The following is a 17,040-nucleotide window of genomic DNA, read 5'->3' as shown; positions in this document are numbered from 1 at the left end:
GCTATGGGCCATTTTAGAGGCAATACCAACCTCTACCTCTGGTATAATGGTTGATGTGGAGAATCTCTTAGTTTGGCCAGCCGGCAATAGTTCAGTTCGAATTCGTTGTATCCGGGATACCATTTCCCCCCTTTGAACCCTCTACTCACAAACTCGTACGGGTCTAGGGTATAAGTGCTATGGGCCATTTTAAAGGCAATAAGTACCTATTCCTCTGGTATCATTGCCCACGTGGAGAATCTCTTCGTTTGGCCAGCCGGCAATAGTTCATTTTCGAATTTGTGATATACCAGGGTACCCCCCTTATCCTTTTCTGACTAACTCGTACGGGTCTAGGGCATAAGTGCTATGGGCCATTTTAGAGGCTATACCAACCTCTACCTCTGGTATAATGGTCGATGTGGAGAATCTCTTAGTTTGGCCAGCCGGCAATAGTTCAGTTCGAATTCGTTGTATCCGGGATACCATATCCCCCCTTTGAACCCTCTACTGACAAACTCGTACGGGTCTAGGGTATAAGTGCTATGGGCCATTTTAAAGGCAATAAGTACCTCTTCCTCTGGTATCATTGCCCACGTGGAGAATCTCTTCGTTTGGCCAGCCGACAATAGTTCATTTTCGAATTTGTGATATACCAGGGTACCCCCCTTATCCTTTTCTGACTAACTCGTACGGGTCTAGGGCATAAGTGCTATTGACCATTTTAGAGGCCATACCAACCTCTACCTCTGGTATAATGGTCGATGTGGAGAATCTCTTAGTTTGGCCAGTCGGCAATAGTTCAGTTCGAATTCGTTGTATCCGGAATACCATATCCCCCCTTTGAACCCTCTACTGACAAGCTCGTACGGGTCTAGGGTATAAGTGATATGGGCCATTTTAAAGGCAATAAGTACCTATTCCTCTGGTATCATTGCCCACGTGGAGAATCTCTTCGTTTGGCCAGCCGGCAATAGTTCATTTTCGAATTTGTGATATACCAGGGTACCCCCTTATCCTTTTCTGACTAACTCGTACGGGTCTAGGGCACAAGTGCTATGGGCCATTTTAGAGGCCATACCAACCTCTACCTTTGGTATAATGGTCGATGTGGAGAATCTCTTAGTTTGGCCAGCCGGCAATAGTTCAGTTCGAATTCGTTGTATCCGGGATACCATATCCCCCCTTTGAACCCTATACTGACAAACTCGTACGGGTCTAGGGTATAAGTGCTATGGGCCATTTTAAAGGCAATAAGTACCTCTTCCTCTGGTATCATTGCCCACGTGGAGAATCTCTTCGTTTGGCCAGCCGACAATAGTTCATTTTCGAATTTGTGATATACCAGGGTACCCCCCCCCCTTATCCTTTTCTGACTAACTCGTACGGGTCTAGGGCATAAGTGCTATGGGCCATTTTAGAGGCAATACCAACCTCTACCTCTGGTATAATGGTTGATGTGGAGAATCTCTTAGTTTGGCCAGCCGGCAATAGTTCAGTTCGAATTCGTTGTATCCGGGATACCATTTCCCCCCTTTGAACCCTCTACTCACAAACTCGTACGGGTCTAGGGTATAAGTGCTATGGGCCATTTTAAAGGCAATAAGTACCTATTCCTCTGGTATCATTGCCCACGTGGAGAATCTCTTCGTTTGGCCAGCCGGCAATAGTTCATTTTCGAATTTGTGATATACCAGGGTACCCCCCTTATCCTTTTCTGACTAACTCGTACGGGTCTAGGGCATAAGTGCTATGGGCCATTTTAGAGGCTATACCAACCTCTACCTCTGGTATAATGGTCGATGTGGAGAATCTCTTAGTTTGGCCAGCCGGCAATAGTTCAGTTCGAATTCGTTGTATCCGGGATACCATATCCCCCCTTTGAACCCTCTACTGACAAACTCGTACGGGTCTAGGGTATAAGTGCTATGGGCCATTTTAAAGGCAATAAGTAGCTCTTCCTCTGGTATCATTGCCCACGTGGAGAATCTCTTCGTTTGGCCAGCCGACAATAGTTCATTTTCGAATTTGTGATATACCAGGGTACCCCCCTTATCCTTTTCTGACTAACTCGTACGGGTCTAGGGCATAAGTGCTATTGACCATTTTAGAGGCCATACCAACCTCTACCTCTGGTATAATGGTCGATGTGGAGAATCTCTTAGTTTGGCCAGTCGGCAATAGTTCAGTTCGAATTCGTTGTATCCGGAATACCATATCCCCCCTTTGAACCCTCTACTGACAAGCTCGTACGGGTCTAGGGTATAAGTGATATGGGCCATTTTAAAGGCAATAAGTACCTATTCCTCTGGTATCATTACCCACGTGGAGAATCTCTTCGTTTGGCCAGCCGGCAATAGTTCATTTTCGAATTTGTGATATACCAGGGTACCCCCTTATCCTTTTCTGACTAACTCGTACGGGTCTAGGGCACAAGTGCTATGGGCCATTTTAGAGGCCATACCAACCTCTACCTTTGGTATAATGGTCGATGTGGAGAATCTCTTAGTTTGGCCAGCCGGCAATAGTTCAGTTCGAATTCGTTGTATCCGGGATACCATATCCCCCCTTTGAACCCTATACTGACAAACTCGTACGGGTCTAGGGTATAAGTGCTATGGGCCATTTTAAAGGCAATAAGTACCTCTTCCTCTGGTATCATTGCCCACGTGGAGAATCTCTTCGTTTGGCCAGCCGACAATAGTTCATTTTCGAATTTGTGATATACCAGGGTACCCCCCTTATCCTTTTCTGACTAACTCGTACGGGTCTAGGGCATAAGTGCTATGGGCCATTTTAGAGGCCATACCAACCTCTACCTCTGGTATAATGGTCGATGTGGAGAATCTCTTAGTTTGGCCAGCCGGCAATAGTTCAGTTCGAATTCGTTGTATCCGGGATACCATATCCCCCCTTTGAATCCTCTACTGACAAACTCGTACGGGTCTAGGGTATAAGTGCTATGGGCCATTTTAAAGGCAATAAGTACCTATTCCTCTGGTATCATTGCCCACGTGGAGAATCTCTTCGTTTGGCCAGCCGGCAATAGTTCATTTTCGAATTTGTGATATACCAGGGTACCCCCTTATCCTTTTCTGACTAACTCGTACGGGTCTAGGGCATAAGTGCTATGGGCCATTTTAGAGGCCATACCAATATCTACCTTTGGTATAATGGTCGATGTGGAGAATCTCTTAGTTTGGCCAGCCGGCAATAGTTCAGTTCGAATTCGTTGTATCCGAGATACCATATCCCCCATAGGCCTTTGAACCCTATACTGACAAACTCGTACGGGTCTAGGGTATAAGTGCTATGGGCCATTTTAAAGGCAATAAGTACCTCTTCCTCTGGTATCATTGCCCACGTGGAGAATCTCTTCGTTTGGCCAGCCGACAATAGTTCATTTTCGAATTTGTGATATACCAGGGTACCCCCTGCCCCCTTATCCTTTTCTGACTAACTCGTACGGGTCTAGGGCATAAGTGCTATTGGCCATTTTAGAGGCAATACCAACCTCTACCTCTGGTATAATGGTCGATGTGGAGAATCTCTTAGTTTGGCCAGCCGGCAATAGTTCAGTTCGAATTCGTTGTATCCGGGATACCATATCCACCCTTTGAACCCTATACTGACAAACTCGTACGGGTCTAGGGTATAAGTGCTATGGGCCATTTTAAAGGCAATAAGTACCTCTTCCTCTGGTATCATTGCCCACGTGGAGAATCTATTCGTTTGGCCAGCCGGCAATTGTTCATTTTCGAATTTGTGATATACCAAGGTACCCCCTTATCCTTTTCTGACTAACTCGTACGGGTCTAGGGCATAAGTGCTATGGGCCATTTTAGAGGCAATTAAATGGACTGGTAATGTTGAGATTAAAGACTCTTATTGATCTCCGTAATTTTGAAGAATTATTTCATTGAAATAGTAATTGACAGTTTCTATTTTTCTGTTTATTATATTCCTTCAATAAACTATGTTTCTTGTTTTTCTGATCTTTTTAATTGTGTGATACTATCGTATGTATTGTATATTTTAGTTTTAGAATTGGACTATATTTGTAGACAACGAACAGATTATGGAATGCCCATATGACAATTAATTCCATTTAATTACCCTGTATTTAATCATCTTGTTTTAATTACTATAGTTTACATTGATTCAATAATAACAACATTTTAAAGTTCATAATTGTTTTGTGTTGTGTGAGGCAATGCAATTAAACTTTTCATTTACTTTCATTTTAAATGACGCGGACCTTGCAGAAGACACCTATTGGCTTACTATTTCCTAATTACTTTATATTGCTATAAATAGCATAACCTTAATTTAACAGCAAAAGTTATTTTATTGTCACAATCTAATAACTACCCAAAACATTTCATCGAACGCGGTTTTGATCTCATGAATATTATTGACGGCTAGCCTCATGAATATTAACGCCGGCTAGATCCACACTAGTTTATTATTACACTGTATATACTCTTTTCTATCTATTATCCTACACCCTTCAATTATCCCCTATATCTTTTTTACTTACCGCCTCGGTATCGTCGTGGTAGAGTGTTGGCATCGAATTATGAGATCGTGGCTTCCACTTTAACTGAAATAATTCTGCGACCTATAGCCTATAACGACCGATATAATCAGGGTTAGACCTCTACTCGAGTCAAATTCAATACTTCGAAGTTTGTTATTGTCGTCCTCCACTTATAATTAGCACGACATTAACGAGGAAGAGAACGGTAGTGAATTTTGATTAAAGACAGTACTACCCATTTTTAGTTGGAAAAGAGGGGCGAAAGATACCAGAGGGACATTCAAACTCATAGATGGAAAATAAACTGATAACGCCATGGCTTAAAAAGAAAAAGACAAACAGACAAATAATAATACACATGCAAGACACAACATAGAAAACTAGAAACTCTTCAACACGAACCCAACCAAAAACTGTGGGTGATCTCGGGTGAACAAAGACATTTTTTCGATATGGGATATATCTGCAGTCAATTCTTGTTTGCTATTGTCATGTATTGACCGCATCAACTATAAAGATAAGAAGATGTGGTATAATGGCAATGGGGCAACTCTCCACCAGAAACCAAATTACAGAGAAGTTTACCAACTATTGGTCACTGTACGGCCTTTATGAATGAATAAGGCTATATGCTTGTATTATATCCAAATGAAATCTATCGAACTGTTACAACTATACATATCAAGACTATCGGCTAACGCATGAAAGAAGTAAAATACCCTTCCTTCTTCGCTATATATATGTTTTACTTACTTTTCGTACTTACTAGTATTGAAACTCGAAAAAACGAAACATCTGTCAAATATTTAAAAAGTAGATGCATGTGGGATATTTGGCATATTTATATTTAATAGATTTTCTGTAATTTTAGATATCGGAATGAAGAGAGTGACATCAAAATGAGGCGACAATATTCAGAAACATCAACGCGATCAAACTTTGGCGGAGTAATATGTGCGCTGGGACTTCCATTTACAGTTATAGGTGTCATTCTAACAGCTGTTGGTTTTACTGAAGATAGTGAAGAAAAACATATATGGTACTTTCGAATAATTGGACCAGCTTTGTTAGGGTTGGCGATTCTTGCATTCATATCAGGATGTTGTTTGCGGGGGGTAATTGACTTTAGATACTTCTGCTGCTTTCCATGTTGTAGACCGAGGAAAAAGCAACAAAAAGTAGGATTAGACGATTTGGAGGAGTTAACGACGTTTGAAAAAATTGACTTGATTGATAAGGTTTCGCCCGCTCGAAAATTGTCATAGCATGTATATGTCATTGTAAAATATCGAGTGATAACATGAAGCCCGGAATGTAGTCTGATAACCGTCGATGTGTATCCACACTAATGCACGTCGATGTGTATCCACACTAATGCAAACATAATTGCATTTTTGAAAGTACCAGAAACTGAAGTTACAAAGTTGGGACGTTGAAGAGGAAGCAACTTCAAAAGATGATGATGACTTTGAAATAGATGTATTGAAACATCTAAATTTATCAAATAAAAAAAATAACTTAAGCTTTGCGACACATTTCTACATATAAATGAAGCTTTAGTATAAAACAGGAGATGTAGTATGATTAGCAATACGACTACTATCCACCAAAGTTAAAATGAAGTGAATGTAGGCAAATATAGGCTACCATACGGCCCTCAACAATGAAAAAACTCATTACGTGTGTCTGCCTTTCGGGATACGCAGCAATGTTCGGTCTAAATAATGCAAGGCTACACTTTTCCAGTATACCCTCTTTTTCAAGTGGCAATTAAAATTCTCCGTCATTACCCCTATCGATTCAAATTATAGAACTTACGTTTTCATTCGTTCTTTCCGTAAATATGCATCAAATATTTGTCGCTGGGCGTTACTGCAAACAATAATCAACAATTCAATCATATGGTTGGCTGAGAGACATAACTTTGAAAAGAAAAGATGTCAAAACGGAACGAATGGAAAATAACTGTGATATTCATGACTTGCCAAAGGCATTTTCCGAAAAAAAACCTGTAAAAGTATGACTGATGTTTATATTTCCATTATTTAAAAAAATTGTTGAGCACACAAACATACATAATGGGTTAATGCGACAATATTTCGGACCAAGCAACAAAAACTGTGTACACTTACATCACAGACATGAGATAAATATTCAAACAAAGATACAAATACATCTAAAAACGACGCCACCAAATTAAGTTATCGTATTGGATAGTATAAACGGTATAAAAAAATCGGACAAATATATCAACAAATAAGGTTAAATTGAAAACAGTCGGAATCGCATGATCAAAATGAAGTTATATCAGTTTGGTGTATTGACAGGTGAATCATTTCCTGCTGTAAGTGATATCTGATGCGTTGACAGGGATGGCATTTCCTGCTGTAAGTGATATCTGATGCGTTGACAGGGTAAACCTTTCCTGTTGTAAGTGATATCTGATGCGTTGACAGGGTAAACCTTTCCTGGTGTAAGTGATAACTGATTTTAAGCCTTTCCTGTTGTAAGTGATATCTGATGCGTTGACAGGGTAAACCTTTCCTGGTGTAAGTGATAACTGATTTTAAGCCTTTCCTGTTGTAAGTGATATCTGATGCGTTGACAGGGTAAACCTTTCCTGATGTAAGTGATAACTGATTTTAAGCCTTTCCTGTTGTTAGTGATTTCTGATGCAGTGACACGGTAAACCTTTCCTGATGTAAGTGATAACTGGTGCGTTGACAGGGTAATCATTTCCCGTTGTTAGTGATATCTGATGCGTTGACAGGGTAATCATTCCCTACTGTAAGTGATATCTGATGCATTGACAGGGTAATCATTTCCTGTTGTTAGTGATATCTGATGCGTTGACAGGGTAATCATTTCCCGTTGTTAGTGATATCTGATGCGTTGACAGGGTAATCATTCCCTACTGTAAGTGATATCTGATGCATTGACAGGGTAATCATTTCCTGTTGTTAGTGATATCTGATGCGTTGACAGGGTAAACCTCTCCTGTTGTAAGTGATATCTGATGCGTTGACAGGGTAAACATTCCTGCTGTAAGTGATATCTGATGCGTTGACAGGGTAAACCTCTCCTGTTGTAAGTGATATCTGATGCGTTAACAGGGTAAACCTTTCCTGATGTAAGTGATAACTGATTTTAAGCCTTTCCTGTTGTTAGTGATTTCTGATGCAGTGACACAGTAAACCTTTCCTGATGTAAGTGATAACTGGTGCGTTGACAGGGTAATCATTTCCCGTTGTTAGTGATATCTGATGCGTTGACAGGGTAATCATTTCCTACTGTAAGTGATATCTGATGCATTGACAGGGTAATCATTTCCCGTTGTTAGTGATATATGATGCATTGACAGGGTAAAACTTTCCCGTTGTTAGTGATATCTGATGCGCTGACAGGGTAGTCATTTCCTGTTGTTAGTGATATCTGATGCGCTGACAGGGTAGTCATTTCCCGTTGTTAGTGATATCTGATGCGTTGACAAGGTAATCATTTCCTACTGTAAGTGATATCTGATGCATTGACAGGGTAATCCTTTCTTGTTGTTAGTGATATCTGATGCGTTGACAGGGTAATCATTTCCCGTTGTTAGTGATATATGATGCATTGACAGGGTAAACCTTTCCCGTTGTTAGTGATATCTGATGCATTGACAGGGTAATCATATCCTGTTGTTAGTGATATATGATGCATTGACAGGGTAATCATTTCATGCTCTAAGTGATATCTGATGTATTGACAGGGTAATCATTTCATGCTGTAAGTGATATCTGATGCATTGACAGGGTAATCATTTCCTGCTGTAAGTGATATCTGATGCGTTGACAGGGTAATCATTTTATGCTGTAAGTGATATCTGATGCATTGACAGGGTAATCATTTCCTGCTGTAAGTGATATCTGATGCATTGACAGGGTAATCATTTCCTGCTGTAAGTGATATCTGATGCATTGACAGGGTAATCATTTTATGCTGTAAGTGATATCTGATGAATTGACACGGTAAGCCTTTCCTGTTGTAAGTGATGCGTTGACAGGGTAATCATTTGTACATAACTATTTTTTTTCAATTTTGTTTTATTCATCGAAAATGTTAAATGAAATCGAATTTATACCAAAGCAGGCCGAAATTTGCGATAAAGCGAAATTATGATGGTAGAGTTGTCTTTCTTCTAATGACAGTTGCATTATGCTTCGCTGGTTTTTTGTCTGAGCTATTTAAATTTTACATTTAATAAATATACTTTAAACTATTACGAGAAACATGGCTGACATAACGTATACTGTTGACATTTATCGGTAAGTAGTGTAATAAATTTTCTTACTGGAAGACTGTAAAATCATAGTGATAACCTCAAGAGGATAAATTTTCTGTAATGATATTTTTACTTTCGTGTCACAGTAACTTAGTGTTAGATTTTGAAGGGTTTTTTGACAGAGTTTTCAACATTTCATCTCCATTTTCATTTCAACAAATCTTTAAATTTACAACAACAACAACAAAAGAAAAATAAACTCAACTGAATACGAAAAGTATTTGCAATTTGAATAAAGTAAGCTTGTTTTAAGACTTTTAAAGTAATATAAAAAATATATACTGAGTGTAGAAAGAAACGTAGCATACTAGTATCACATTCTTAGTTCTCAATGGTACCTTTTGATTGACAAACAAAAACGTTTTTGAAAAGCAGTCTTCAAACATTTGACTATACTACACATGATACCCAACAAGTTTAGCAAAACCGTTTAGGGGCTTTCATCAAAAGGCATTACGGTTTAAATAACTTTTGATTGAGGGGTTTACCACGTTTGAAATGTTTTTTATCCATGACCTAAGGAATCTCATTCCGATTTAAATACAGATCTTGTATCCAAGTTTTGCTTACATGGATCTTACAACTTTCTGTTCTTGTCATTATTACACGATAATATCAACTAATGAAATTTCAGCCGTCAAATGTGTGAAGTGTGTTTCAATAAGATAAAACCCGAGGATTCCGGAAGGTCTTTAAAACAGAAATTAGAACGGAACATTTTCTGATCCTTGTAAGCAAAGCTTGGATATAAAATACTTTAATCTGATTGGAGAAATCTATAAAATATCACAAAGGTTGGTCAATTTCAAGGGAAGATCTGTTGGTATTAACCTTTTTTAAATGGAAAATTTAAATAGGTGTTGCGTTTCTATCGTCACTCAGTATTTGTACAGTTTTCATGTTACAACAAGCATAAGACCACACACATACAGTATTGACACTATCACTGAATCAGTCAATGTAGGTTAAAATCTCCAAAAAACACTTATACATATTCGTGAACAATCCTTATTGGGCCACACTGACGTTATTTGCTCACCTTGTCAGAAGTATTAATGGGCTAGTATTGTAACCAAACTATGTTGGAGTGTTGCTAATGTGGACCTCATCAAAATTTGTGATGTTGTCGAAATTAAAAACATTCTATAAATGGTTTGCATTTTGCTTCTGATTGATTGTCTAAAATAGGGTAAACACAGAATTCATAGAGCAAACGAATATTCTGATTTGTGTTGTGTTGATTTACATGCTGATGGACATTGCGGACATAAATTTAGAGAGACGAAAAACGAGAGGGACATTCAAAATCATATGTCGAAAATAAATTGACAACGCCAGAGCTAAAAACACAGGCACTTGTCTCAGAATTATTTTCATTATGAACATTTATTATAGATAAATAAGTATGCTGTAGTTTTAGTATGTTTAAAAATTTTAAGAGGTGCATTACATGTTATTCAAAATGTCTATACTGTATCTATATATGCTGCCTAAATTCCTTATCTGCATGTTTTGTTTTTATGTTATGTATTATCGGTTATTCATATTTTTAGTAAAAAAAAAAAGTTTTGTACTCGTTTTCGTACTCGGAACTACACTCACAAAGTTTTAATTTTTCTGAAAAATTTCTGTATTAATTATTTTCATGACGATATCAACTCTTTCACTCATCTATACGCTTTTGCTTACAATTTCAAATCCAAGATGGTCGCTTTATTGGAATAGCCTATTAAATATTTACAATCGAAGATGTATGTAAATCAATTCCTTCAACAGGGATAAATGTTAGCAGTTTCATATTATCCAGCTTATCAATCAGTGACTATAAGAGCCTATACATTCTTTTGGAAGTCAAATTTTGACAAACAAGAATGTGTCCATAGTACACGGATGCCTAATCCGCACTATCATTTTCTATGTTCAATGGATCGTGAAAATGGGGGAAAATCTCTAATTTGGCATTAAAATTGGAAAGATCATATCATTAGAAACATGTGTACTAAGTTTCAAGTTGATTGGACTTCAACTCCATCAAAAACTACCTCGACCAAAAACTTTAACCCGAAGCGGGTCAGACGGACGAACAGACGGTCGGAAGCCACGACCAGAAAACATAATGCCCATAAATGGGGCATAAAAATCATTCCCTTTATGACTTTTCTTTTTCGCCTTGTAGATTAGTACCGTGATTTATTTCGCAATCAAAGGTTTATACCTGACCCTGGTGGGAAATGAGACAATGACTTTTCAGGGTAAAAGAAGATTGATTATCAATAATTCTTGTAAAAATAAGAGAAACAATATAAATTAATTATCTTCGCTACACCAGCCTTCATTGATTACCAATTAGTTCTTAGAACTTTGCTATATACTTACCTTTCTTCCTATTGATCTAGTAAATATTTGATTTCTGAACAGGTAACCAGTAACATTAGACAGAATTACCAATTTGAAAACAATGTCAACAGCAGACGAAAAAAAGAAGTATTGGTGTGATCAAATCAAATCTATGATTGGACCCTGTATGATAACATTTGCCATACCAATGATGATACCGGGCTTTACAATAACGTTTGTAGCTTTCGCAGAAGACAATGCTTTCCCGAAATACGGTGCTCTACATGTTGTGGGAATTATAATCTTGGGAATAGCATTTATTTTACTTTTATTTGGCTGTTTACTTAGGTTTCATTGGAAACCGTTTATTTCTCCTGACCTAGAAATGCATTTATCACCAATGAGTTCAGCTCGCCGCTTACAGTCGGACAGAAGTAGGTCTGGGAGTTTTAAAGGTGAAAGGGTGAAAGAAACTCAAAGTGAAAGTAATTCAAAATCTAGACATAACGGTTTAGCCACAGCACGAGATAGGATGGACAATATTCCACATGTCGTTCCCAAAACAGAAGTTAAACCCGAATCAGAGACGGATGGTACGGCCAGCGAATCCGAACTGAGAAGATCGTTGACTGGGAGTATTGAGCGAAATTTTGATATGATTTCGTCCCCTAGGAGTCGTAACCTCAGACCAGTGAACTCTGATTCATTCGATGATGATTCGAACGACACAAGTATTAATCACTTTGAAGTAGAGAAATCTTATGAAGCTCTACAGGAGTTTAGGAGGAAGAAAAAAAGAGGAAAGAAAAGGAACCAGAAAGAAAAACTATCAGATAACAAAACAGTGACAAGTAAAACAATGGTTTCTGAATCTCTATGCGAGATTGATCAGCACACAAAATCCGCCCAAAATTCGGAATGTGAAAGTGACAAAAAAACGAAAAGAAAAAAACAAAGTGAAATAATAGAAACAGAGAAAAGTAGTCCAGTGGAAACAGAAAAACACAGGTAAAAATAAACAAAAATTTAACCTTGAAGATCTTTTAAAGTAAGATTAATTGAGAAAAAGTATCCGCACACTCTCAAGTTGACAACCCTCTCAAAGTAGATGATGTCATGAATTTAAAGACTCTCCTCGCTTAAATAAAATTGTGTTGCGCAACAACACATAGCACGTCTAATGCACTTTATAAACTATGTATAATTTTTTCTGTCTATTTCAAAAAAATGCACATGAGATGGTCATATATCTTACAATCCAGTATGACGTCGAAAAATTAATATGTCAGTTTGTGTCGATCCTGAGTATGAAAATCCCTACATATCACACGATTCCAGAATAAGATCTAGTAGAATTTAAAATTTAAGGCCAATAACATGACTAAACTAACAAAATGATGTCGGCTGTGACGCAACTAAGGACTTTGAGTAATTGTGCGTGATGTTAGAATCACATGACTTCTGATGTTTTCAGGGGCTATCAAGGACAAGTACATGTATGATACCTTTTGAATGTAATGATGTTTTCAGGGGCTATCCAGGACAAGTAAATGTATCATACCTTTTGAATGTGATGTCGTTTTCATGAAAATACTATCTTAATGGAAGTTTATTATCTGATTTACCGGCAATATGAAAATGCAAAAAAAAAAAAAAACACCACCCAAAACATTGATGCCGCGAAATTTTAACTCCACCCGCTAAGATAAAACACTGTTAAGTATCCCCCTCCATATTAAATATATAAAAGTGGAAAATGGTATCTTTATACATGTAAGCTAAATGTCTTTATTTTTATCGTTTTTTCTGAATACTTGCTACAAATGTAAAAAAAAGAAAAGAAGATGTGATATGATTCCCAATGAGGCAACTCTCCACAAGGGACCAAATGACACAGAAATTAACAACTATAGGTCACCGTATGAGCTTTCAACAATGAGCAAAGCCCATACCGCATATAGTCAGCTATAAAAAGCCCCGAAATGACAAATGTACAACAATTCAAACGAGAAAACTAACGGCCTAATTTATGTACAAAAATAAACGAAAAACAAATACGTAACACAAAAACAAACCACAACCACTGAATTACAGGCTCCTAACTTAGGACAGGCGCATACATACATAATGTGGCGGGGTTAAAGATGTTAGCGGGATCCCAACAGTCCGCCTAACCTGGGACAGTAGTGTAACAGTACAACATAAGAACAAACTCTTCTTTGTGAACTTATATCTGGCGTGTTTCGGTGAACGTGCAAAATACTGCCGAGTTGTAATCGGAAAGCGATGATTTGTGTCACCATCTATTTATATATGCTTAATTAATCAAAAAAGACCTGGGTTTTGTTTAACAAATTTATCTTTATTTTCTGTAATTTTAGATAGATTTTTTTCTGACTTTTTATTCTTTTCGTGAAATGTAAAATTTCAGGATAATACTCTAGACATTTTTAGCACTTTTGGTTCTTTTTCAGTGTTAACATTACAGCCGACAAGAAGACAAAACGCAAAAAGAAAAAGAAAAAAGTTTTAAACTCTCTACGAAATCAACAAGAAAGACCCGGAAATAAGAATTCGCAGATAATGTCATCCATGTATGAATCTAGTGTCAATGCATCACATTTACATAATAGTCAAAATGAAGAACCTGATTCTGACCAATCAAATATCAGTATTGGTTCTGTAGATTCTGTATTAGCACAATACACATCACGATCATCGAAAAGTCAGAAAGATATTCCATAGTTATCATGCCATTCTAACCAATCAAATATCAGTATTGGTTCTGTAGATTCTGTATTAGCACAATACACATCACGATCATTGAAAAGTCAGAAAGATATTCCATAGTTTTCATGCCATTCTGACCAATCAAATATCAGTATTGGTTCTGTAGATTCTGTATTAGCACAATACACATCACGATCATTGAAAAGTCAGAAAGATATTCCATAGTTTTCATGCCATTCTGACCAATCAAATATCAGTATTGGTTATGTAGATTCTGTATTAGCACAATACACATCACGATCATTGAAAAGTCAGAAAGATGTTCCATAGAAAGTCCTTTATGTCATTTGAATATGATTCACATGTTCACTCTGTGAAAGGTAAATTAACACCGAGAAACGGAAAGTCTCTAACCAAATGGCAAAATCAAAAGCTCAAGTACATTAAACGAATGGATAAAAACTATCATAATCCTTACTTTGTACAGACATTTTCTTATGTAGAAATTTGTGGATTAAAGGATATAAAGTACTAAATGGTGGCCCCATTGCCGGCAATGCTATTTTTAGCAATTATCTCCTTAAAAGGCGCTTTTAATAAACTAATTATGGAAAAACTGCTGTTGTCTAATTGAAGCTCGATATCTATTTGCGATTTTACCGCACTCAAATATATATGGTCCCATGGCTTTTCTTGGTGAATTTTGGGGTTTTTTACGATACTTGACGATTTCGCAGAAAAATTTCCCTAATTTTGAGCAACATAAAAAAAATATTTCCGGCCCTTCATACTATACATTTAAGGACAAATTTGTGCTTGCATGAAACTTCATTCATAATGCTTTCCAGAAGAAAAATATATAAAAGATATAACAACCAATCACAGAGAGCCATCTATTTTTATCTCTATGTCATGTTCCCTTCATAAAATGTCTGCGCCCATGTAATTTTATTTGGTACATTGTAACCTAAACCTGCCAGAATGTCATTATCATAAATAGTATATGTCATTATCGTAGAAATAGGCGTTAAATTAAGTTTTCATGTTTTTTCATGTTTCATAAAGCATATTGTCAACGTATTTTTGTTCTTGCTAACAAAAGTTGCTCCTGTAACATTTTTTTTATTATCAATAATGAATATCTGTTCCTGTTAGAACAAATCTATAATACTAAAATAACGCGGTCCAATTTATCAGCCGTCATCGGGTAAAAACCACAAATCAAAGAATTCAACTTTATAATAGCTAATATAGGACAATGGTGTAGATTGAAAACTACATCAATCCAGACCCTTTTGTTTTCCACATAATTAATATTGCCAATAATCAACAAGTTCCGGGTCGAATCCGATACCGATACCAGTATATTCACCTGTCACCTATTACCTTATCTGCACATGTACGTTCCGCATCTGACGGGCGCACTACCAAACGGTGTATTTGATTTTGCTATATATACGGGTCATAATCACAGGGTTGAAACTACTAAATTAATCAATTGTCAAATTGTTCCCTATTGTATGATTGTAGTATTTTAATCAGTAAGGCTTTCTAAGATAACAATACGAATACTAAAAATCTGGACTTAAAATAATTTAAGGCGTATAGGTACAGTTTTCAATTTGTTAGCGGGCATGACGTAAAAAAGCGAATCAAAGAACTCAACTTTATTGGACAATGCTGTTGATTAAAAAATACTCAATTCCAGGAACTGAATATTACCAATAATTGATAAGTTTCAGGTCGACGGGTTCAAACAGAAAGCCTTTGATTTGAAAGCAGAGAAAACTGTGTATCTTATAATCAGCACGACTTTATCAGATGACAATATCGATACTAAAATAAGGCTTACGTGCATAGTTATATAATTTGAATTCAGTCACGGACCCGCGATATCACGGGTGTGTTCTAGTATTCTATGTATGTATATGTCTTCCAGCAGAAATGATATCTAAAAATATTTCTTTCATTTGGAACTTATAATATAAATTAATTTCGATTCCATGATAATATGAAAATGTTTTATTGTTAATAGTTGATTGGTGCGCTTTAAGGTTCACATAAATAAATTGTGTCTACGCTGTAACTATATAGCATGAGCTATAAAATATCTATTTTAGATTATTTCTATACATGTATAGAGTTTATATTACCTTTTGTTTCTTTCAATAGTTTTCCTTAAATTACTCCTGGCTCAATATATCCATTTAAAACAATTCATTTGGAATTGATCTCTTGATTTTTTTTATACATATAATGAAAAACCTTACACAGCAACTTTTAGAAAAAATGGACAGAAATATTTAATTTTCGATAGTTTATAGAAAATATAATGGATATCGCGTTAATACAAAATGGTATCCAATAACTAATCTGAAGTATTACAGGAATACTTTTTTTACTGATCATATTTTATAGCTTTTTAATGGTTATGCTCCTATGTTATTTATAACTACGCACATACTAATTCAATTTTATGGGTGCTTAAGATTGACGATTGATAGCAATGTTGTTAACCTGTAAGAATTTGATTTTTAATACCACACAAATTCTCATTGTTAAAAAAGCACAGGGTTCAAATATTATAGTCTGGTTTACTAAGATTGACTGTCTATTTACAGTATCAAATATTGGTTGTTTATATTATAGCAAAGACCGTCTTTTGGTGTCGTTTTAACAATCTAGACACAATTTTGTGTTGATCAATATAAGAATGCCTTGTTCTCAATGTTTTTTACTTCACTTTTCAAATACCTACAAGTTAAATTTGTTTGTTTTTTTAATCCAAAGGAAATACAAGTCTTTCATTTAAAGCACGACTGTGATATATTTGTTTTTTTAAAGTAAATAATTGTAAATATTTTCTCAAATAGAAATACATTAAATTTGAATTGCAGTTCTTTGCTTGATTAATTACATGTAGTTGATGAATTGTTGTTTGCCTAACGTCCAGTGGAAAATATTTCATACATATTTAGGACGAACAGACATGTATACTGCTTGGTATTTTATCTTTGTTACATTTATTTTTTGTATAAAGTATTATTGGCTTTGAACTAGCTTTCAATAACTGTAAATACTCTCAAATGATTCTCAAATTGAGAGTGAGTGCATGTAGTCTTTTAATGTTATC

At 36.4% G+C, this 17,040-nt stretch overlaps 1 protein-coding gene and 1 long non-coding RNA gene across 2 annotated transcripts in view; both read left to right on the top strand.

Annotated features, from left to right (window-relative positions):
- Positions 1–6,041, top strand: part of LOC139490264 (uncharacterized) — a 44,915-nt gene extending 38,874 nt beyond the window's left edge. Inside the window, exon 2 of the long non-coding RNA XR_011656254.1 lies at positions 5,391–6,041. This is a non-coding gene — a long non-coding RNA (uncharacterized lncRNA). The remainder of the gene's footprint in view (positions 1–5,390) is intronic.
- A 2,676-nt stretch (positions 6,042–8,717) lies between these two features.
- On the top strand, positions 8,718–14,061 carry LOC139489574 (uncharacterized). Its single transcript, XM_071276150.1, has 3 exons — positions 8,718–8,823; positions 11,259–12,185; positions 13,652–14,061. Exons 2-3 carry the CDS (start codon positions 11,299–11,301, stop codon positions 13,920–13,922), a joined length of 1,158 nt encoding a protein of 385 aa, XP_071132251.1. The 5' UTR covers positions 8,718–8,823; positions 11,259–11,298; the 3' UTR covers positions 13,923–14,061.
- The last annotated feature ends 2,979 nt before the right edge of the window (positions 14,062–17,040 follow it).

The sequence above is a fragment of the Mytilus edulis genome, chromosome 9 (genome assembly GCF_963676685.1).
Source record: "Mytilus edulis chromosome 9, xbMytEdul2.2, whole genome shotgun sequence".
NCBI classification, from domain to species: domain Eukaryota; kingdom Metazoa; phylum Mollusca; class Bivalvia; order Mytilida; family Mytilidae; genus Mytilus; species Mytilus edulis.
Note: the sequence above shows the minus strand (reverse complement) of the source record. Positions and strands in the feature narration are given on the sequence as shown.